Genomic DNA, 7,290 nt, shown 5'->3' on the forward strand with positions numbered 1-7,290 from the left:
GTGGATGCAGAGTGCATGGAAACCAGGCAGAGAAACAAAGTGGCCTGTCTGCTGCAGGCCGGGCGTGGCCTTCAGCATGAAGGCACGGGTCCATTGAGAAGTCCTGAGTCGTATTTCAGGAGCCCTGGTGATGCAGTGGCTGCCAACCCAGAGGTCGGGGGTTCAAACCCACCAGCCGCTCTGTGGAGAAAGCCGTGGCAGTCTGCTGTCGGAATGAGTACAGCCTTGCCAATCCCATGGGGCAGTCCTGCTCCATCCTGCAGGGCTGCTAGGAGTCCGAATCAACTCGCCAACAAGGTTGGTGTTTTTTAAAATCCGGATTAACCTTTCAGACCGACATCCCATCGGTCTGTGGCGGATGGCACTGGGGAGTCAAGACCGGAGACCCACACGCTTCCTGTAAAGGGCCAGGTGTCGGGTGTCGCCTGCTCTGTGGGCCCCGCGCCCTGGGTGCAGCTCCCCAACCCTGGTGTCGCCATGAGCAGCAGTGCAAAGGGAACGAGTGGGGCTGGGTTCTGACAGACGGCGGCAGCCGGTGTGGCCCCGGGCTGCAGTTTACCAACCCCTTCAGGCAGGCAGCTGATGGAGGAGTGAGGTGAGGAAGCAGCCGAGTAGGGGAGCTGTGAGCAAGACCCGCAGTGAAGCCACCACCATGGCACCTTCTTTGGTCATCAGCGCAGCGGTCTGAGGTTGGTGGCGTCAGTGTCCACAGTTACAGACAGAAACTGAGGCTGAGGGAAGTGGTCGTCAGTGTCCACAGCCACAGGTCAGGGCTGGCGTCAAAAGAACCAAATCCAGAGAGGGGTGCAGGCACCTTGGCGAGACCTAGTGCCTGCTGTCAGGAGCCCTGGTGGGTAAGTGCCTGACTGTGACTGAAAGGTGGGCAGTTCGAATCCAGCCAGCGGCTCCGTGGGAGAAGGACCTGGCACTCGGCTCCCGTGAGGTTACAGCCAAGGAACCCACGCGGTGGTTCAGTTCTCTCCTCTGAGGTCACAGTGAGTCGCGGTGGACAGCGCCCGACATCAGCAGGTGCCTGCGGGGAGCAGGGCACAGCTGGCCATTCCGTGCTGGGCTTCTCGCCTTCCGTTCAGGAGACCCGGGTTCAGTTCCCGTCCAGGGCTCCTGACGTGCAGGCCCGCCCGTCTGTCCGTGGAGGCTTGTGTGCTGCTGGGACGCTGACCAGGCTTGAGCAGAGCTTCAGAGCAGGACCAGGAAGGAGGGCCTGGCAGTCTGCTTCGGAACGTGAGCCCACAGAAACCCCGAGGCGCACCCGATCGCGGGGCTGGCGCAGGACTGGGAGCACTCTGTCCCGCCAGGTCTGGGGTCGCAGAGCCGGGCCGCCTCCACAGCAGCTGCAGCAGTGGCCCCGGGTTCCAGAGGGAGCGGAAGGAAGGGCCCAGGTGCTCCGCAGCAGGCCCGAGGGCGCGAGTGTCCTCAGCCAGGGAAGTCAGATGAGGAACCTGTTCAGGGGGAAAATGAGTTCCCAGGATTCCGGGGGCCTGTGGCCAGGGGCTGGAGAGGCCCGCGGCCTGGCACTCTGGCCTGGATCCAGGCTGAGGCCTGGGTGAGATGGGCATTTGGAGTCTTCATGGCAGGGGCTGTGCCCTGCACAAGGTATGGCATGACAGGGCGGGTGGCAGAGGCCCACAGGGAGCAGGCCAGGAGCTTGTCCCAGTGTCCCAGGGAGGGAGCGAGTCAGCACCATCAGTCACGGTGGGCCCAGGAGCAGTGGGGCCAACCCCGGGCCCAGAGGGCCCATGCAGGTGCGGGCTGTTCCCCAGTGGGGAACTTGGCGGGGCTTGCAGGGGTGCTCCGTGCATTCATTCACCCCTGCATGCCCGGCTTCTTCACAGGGTTCGCTGAGGGCCGGGGTGCAGGGCCAGAGCACAGAGGTGAAGTGGCGTGGGGAGCGCTGCTCAGTGATTGAAGGTGGGCCCTGGCTGCAGAAGGGAGAGAGGCGGGCCTACCTGAGAGCCCGTGCTCAGGGCCAACCGTGCTGGGGCAACTGCGGGGGTCACTGTGAACAGTGGAGACACCCCTTCCAACAGAAGGGCCTGTGCTGTGGGCTCTTCCCAGTGACCACCGTGGTTTGCAGGTGCCCACAGAGATGGCTAGGGGGCCGTGGGGAGGAGTTGGAAGGTGCCCACGGAGATGCTGGCTACGGGGCAGTGGGAAGGAGAGGTGACGTAATGCTGAGTCTTCGGAGCAGACAGGGAGCTGACGGGCCTGCACTGGAGCCGAGGCGGGGGTGGTCCTGTCCTGAGTGGGGGCCGTGGGCTGCCGGCGACGAGGCAGAGGCACAGGGAGGGAGGGAGGGCTGTTTGACATCCACGCAGACGCCACAGACAGCTCACCAGGAGGGAAGGGGGACTCTGCTGCCCGGAGCTGAGGATGGACAGACTGACAGCGTGTGACATGGTGTCATTGGGGGTGGATGCTGAGGGGGGCAGTGGCAGGGAAGCAGCCTCCAGAGAGGTGGTATTCGAGGAAGGCTTGGCTCCGCACCCTAGTGCTGGCTTCACCTGGCCCGCCACCTCCCCTGCACCCTGGCCCGGCCCCACCGCACACTGACCCCTCTGCCTGCCCGGTCAGTGAGCTCACGGAATCCTCTCACCAGGCGCCCTGTCTTGTCATCTGGGATGGAGGAGGGTGGTAACTCCTTGGGAAGGAACACGGCTCATCTGGAAGAGCAGCCAAAGCTGCCACTGGCGCCGAGGGTTCACTACACCAAGGAAAAGAGTAATGGCGTAGAGCGGCAGAAGGGCCGTGTGTTCTGGGCAAATGCCACTTTACGCGTGCGTCTTCACGTGGCCTGCTGGTGGCCACATCCAAACTGCTGACCTCTCCCACTCTGCAGGTCCCACCCAGCGCCCACACGGATGCCTGCGCCGCCCTCCGACCCCGTGGAGTGGAATGAGTCTATGCACGCCCTGCGCATAAGTGTGGGGGGCCTGCCGGTGCTGGCGTCCATGACCAAGGCCGCGGACCCCCGCTTCCGACCACGCTGGAGGGTGATCCTGCTCTCCCTCCTGGGCGCCGCCACGCTCTGGCTGGTCTACACCCACCGCACACCCTCCGCCAGGCCCCCCACATCCAACGCCCACAACTGGAGGCTCAGCCCCCGCGCCGCCGACCGCTACAATGACACCTACCCGCTCTCCCCACCTCAGAAGACGCCTGGGGGCACCCGTTACCGCATTGCCGTCATTGCTGACCTGGACACAGAGTCGAGGGCCCAGAAGGAGCACACCTGGTTCAGTTACCTGAAGAAGGGCCACCTGACCCTGTCTGACAGCGGGGACCAGGTGGCCGTGGAGTGGGACCCAGAGCAGGGGGTCCTGGAGTCCCACCTGGCAGAGAAGGGGCGGGGCATGGAGCTCTCGGAGCTGATCGTCTTCAACGGGAAGCTCTACTCCGTGGACGACCGGACGGGCGTGGTGTACCAGATCGAGGGCTCCAAGGCCGTGCCCTGGGTGATCCTGTCGGACGGTGACGGGACCGTGGGCAAAGGTGAGGCAGCCGCGGGCAGCAGAAGGTAGCCTGGGTGCAGCGTGGTCTGCAGCCGGAAGTCCCACAGGCAGGCGGCAACATCCACCCGTGTGGAGCAGAGCCACCAGGGAAAAGCACTCTCCCTGCCCCAGCCCTGGCCTCCCCAGAGCCAGGGGCAAAGGGCCTGAACCAGAGCAGTGTCTGGAAGCATCCGATTCTTAAGGTGCTGCCAGGGAATTGGGGGATTCTTTCCAGGATCAGTTTGGGGTGGACCCAGTGCCACCTTGAATGCCCCAGAGAACATGGTATTTTCTGTGCCTTAACAGATACCGAGAGTCTCTCTCGGGTTACGTTCCTCCAGTGCCTTCCCTTTAGAGCCACGGGTCAGGTGTTCTGAGACCTGGCTGGTTTGTTAGAAGGTGAACTCTGAAACCCAGCAGAGGAGGGCATGTCTGAACGCCAGTACCTGCCCGGAATGGGGACTCATCCAACCCCAAGACCTGCGGTGAGGGACAGGCTCTGTTGTTGGCTGGGAAGGACTCTCTTCCAGCAGGCACAGGGACCACAGTCACTGAGGGGACCCCCAGGGGCCAGAACTTCAGGCCAGGGGCAGTGGGAAGCACAGGGACCACAGTCACTGAGGGGACCCCCAGGGGCCAGAACTTCAGGCCAGGAGCAGTGGGAAGGGCACTTGGGCACTGGCAGGAGCCGGTGGGACCCCCATGCGCGTGCACACTGCCTGTGGCTCGGCCTTCTGGGACGGTGGCCCCAGGCCACGCTCAGGTCAGGGAGCAGCTGTAGCACAATCACAGAGCCCGGCCCTCCCCACGATCACACCCTCTAGGGTTTGCCCAAGGCCGGGCAGTTGGCAGGGCACACACACTCAGCCCAGATGTTAGAGAATGTGCTGGCCACCCACTTCCTGCCTCGTCTGTGGGCCTTAGGCCACCATCATGCAGTCCTGTCCCTCCCCTCAGAGAGAAAAGCAAGGTCGGGTCACCCAGGAGAGGCGGGAGGCCAGGGCAGTGGCGAGTCCGTCACCTGGGGATTGGCTGAGGGGCCTGCAGCAATTCTTGGAGCCACAAGAACACAGCAGGGCCAGCTTGGTGGCTGGGCTGCAGGGCCAGCTCTCTGGTGCTACCGGGAAGCCCCTGGTATCTGGAGATTCGAGCACGGTTCAGAGTGAGGACAGCTGAGGTGACACGGGAGGGACCCATCCCCCTTCAGCCCAAGCTGTGTCGCAGCCTTAAAAATCAGCTTCCTACATAAAAGAGCAGCCTTTGGGGGGAGATGTCGGCCCCAATGACGATGTCAGTGACAGGAAGACCGTGACCCTCTCGCCATGCTGTCACCCACCCTAGCCCCAGCCCCCTACTGACTCCGTGAGCAGCCAGCTCGCCTGTTCCACTGTGGAAACCTCAGCACTGGCAGCCGTCAGCATCTCTAGGAGTTGAGACCAATCTTGGGGTGGAGGATGACAGGTTGAGAAACAGGATTTGGGATCGGGGAGATCTTTGAGAACTTGGCGTTCAGGAGTTGCGTGGGAAAGGTGGGGAGGACTTGGAGGGTGGGCAAGTTCTATTCCTGGAGGTGGCAGAGAAGGGAGGGAGGGAAGGGGCCCACCTGCCCGGAGTGAACGTTCTGTCCAGCGAGCTTGTGAGATTCGGCGGCTGGAGCCAGGCCCTCCGGTTTGCCCAGTCCTGTTCCCGTGAGTGAAGCCCAGGCCCTGGACGCCCAGGCTGCCTCGAGTGGCCGGGATGACCAGCGGCCAGTCCACGAGCTGGGAGCAGAGTAGCAGCTTTGGGTCGGGGTCTCAGGGGTCTGTCTCCTCGTTGCCTGCAGGCTTCAAGGCTGAGTGGCTGGCTGTGAAGGACGAGCACCTGTACGTGGGTGGCCTGGGCAAGGAGTGGACCACCACCACGGGCGAGGTGGTCAATGAGAATCCCGAGTGGGTGAAGGTGGTGGGCCGCAGGGGCAGTGTGGAGCACGAGAACTGGGTGGCCAGCTACAACGCCCTGAGGACTGCTGCCGGCATCCGGCCGCCAGGTGAGAGACCCTGGGTCCCTATACATGTGTGCACCCTAGTAACCCATGCTTGGGCCCAAGGGGGCTGGATGAGGCCAGGATGGCCCTGTTAACCACAGTTGGTTCAATGTGTGTGTGGAGGCTCAGTGGATTTGCATCCAGAGCACAGCAATTTGATTTCTTGTTTAAAAAAACAAAAACCCCTTTGCCAACTCAGCAACCCTGTAGGACAGAGTGGAACCGCCCTATAGGGATTCCAAGGCTGTCAATCTTCACAAGAGCAAAGCCCAAACCACACCCACTGCCCTGGAGTCCATTCCGACCCACAGCGCCCCTAGAGGACAGAGTGGAACTGCCCACAGGGTCTCCAAGGCTGTCAATCTTCACAGAAGCAAAGCCCAAACCACACCCACTGCCGTGGAGTCCATTCTGACCCACAGCGCCCCTAGAGGACAGAGTGGAACTGCCCACAGGGTCTCCAAGGCTGTCAGTCTTCATGGAAGCTGACTGCCTCTTCTCCGGAGGAGCGGCTAGTGGGTTCCAACCACCAACCGTTTGGTAAGCAGCTGAGTGTTCAGCCACTGAGCCACCAGAGCTCCTGGATTTTTCAGTAGAATTTGATGATTTCACCTGTGATGGTTTGGGTAATGCAAACCGTGCTCAGCTGAGAACCAAAGGGGCGGGAAGAAGTTCAGGACCAGGAGTAAGGCCTGGGGACCTGCTTCTGAAAGGGCAGCCACTGATACCCCGTGCAGCCCACGTGTGGCACACACGGTGTCACCACGCGTTGCAATCAGCTGGACAGCACCTGGGTCATCTGGGGCTGCTTCCCTCCCCCTTCCCTGCCCTCCTCACCCAGGCAGCCCCTTCTACATGCCCTGCTCCCCAGCAGCCAGGCCTGGTATGGGGAAGGAGGGCGGGTGGGGCTCCCTGTTGGCCTCCAGTCATTTCGAGTTGGCAGGGTCAGTGGTTGGTTCTGGGAAAAGTGACTCGAATTTGTCCCTGGGTTCCCAGGTGCTGCTCACCCTGTGTCCTGGGTGTGAACCCTTCTTCCCAGCCCCAGGGCAGCCCCTACCTCATCTTGTCTCCCCAAATCAAGCCTTGTTGACTTGTCCCCTTACCCTCAGTCTGTATTCTCTGGTGGGTCCCCCAATTAGTATGAGGAAAAGCAAATGTAGCACGGGCAGCTCCTGGGAGACCCCAGTGGGGGTGGGGGGCACCCCAGAGACCACATGGTGCCCCCATCTCTGTTCTCCCAGGCTTTGTTGTTCTGGGTAACTGAGGACACAGATGATTGAAAAACCCTCCAGGAAGAGGGGAAGGGTGAAGGAGGCCTGGAGGAGGCCTGGTGGCTCAGTGGTTACACACTCGGCAGGTAACTGAAAGCCTGTGGTTTGATCCCACCAGCCTCTGGGCAGGAGAGACCCCAGCCGGTCTGCTTCCATAAATACTGCCTGGGAAGGCTGTGGGCGGCTCCAGTCTGCCCTGTGGGCTCGCTGTGAGTGCTCTGTGAGTGCTCTGTGAGTACTCTGTGATGGAGTGGTTAAGCTCTTGGCTGCTAACCGAAAGGTCAGCAGTTCAAACCCACTGGCTGCTCCGTGGGAGAAAGCCGTGGCAGTCTGCTTCCAGAAAGATTTCCGCCTTGGACGCCCACGGGCAGTTCTTGGTTCTGTAGAGTGGCTGTGAGTCCAGTCGACTCGGGGGCAGTGGGTGTGACTGACGGGTGCCCGGTGGGCGATGGAGGGGGCGCTCGAGTGCGCCGCGCCATCGCGGGGC

General features: G+C 62.2%; 1 protein-coding gene across 1 annotated transcript in view; it reads left to right on the forward strand.

Moving 5' to 3' along the window:
* Positions 1–2,879: 2,879 nt before the first annotated feature.
* CANT1 (calcium activated nucleotidase 1) overlaps positions 2,880–7,290 on the forward strand; it is a 4,885-nt gene continuing 474 nt past the window's right edge. The window contains exons 1-2 of the mRNA XM_007959605.1: positions 2,880–3,510; positions 5,332–5,535. Of these exons, the coding sequence (XP_007957796.1) occupies positions 2,880–3,510; positions 5,332–5,535 (835 nt within the window). The remainder of the gene's footprint in view (positions 3,511–5,331; positions 5,536–7,290) is intronic.

Source organism: Orycteropus afer, unplaced genomic scaffold, assembly GCF_000298275.1.
Source record: "Orycteropus afer afer isolate SDZICR_OR568_19922 unplaced genomic scaffold, OryAfe1.0 scaffold00018, whole genome shotgun sequence".
Lineage (NCBI taxonomy): Eukaryota > Metazoa > Chordata > Mammalia > Tubulidentata > Orycteropodidae > Orycteropus > Orycteropus afer.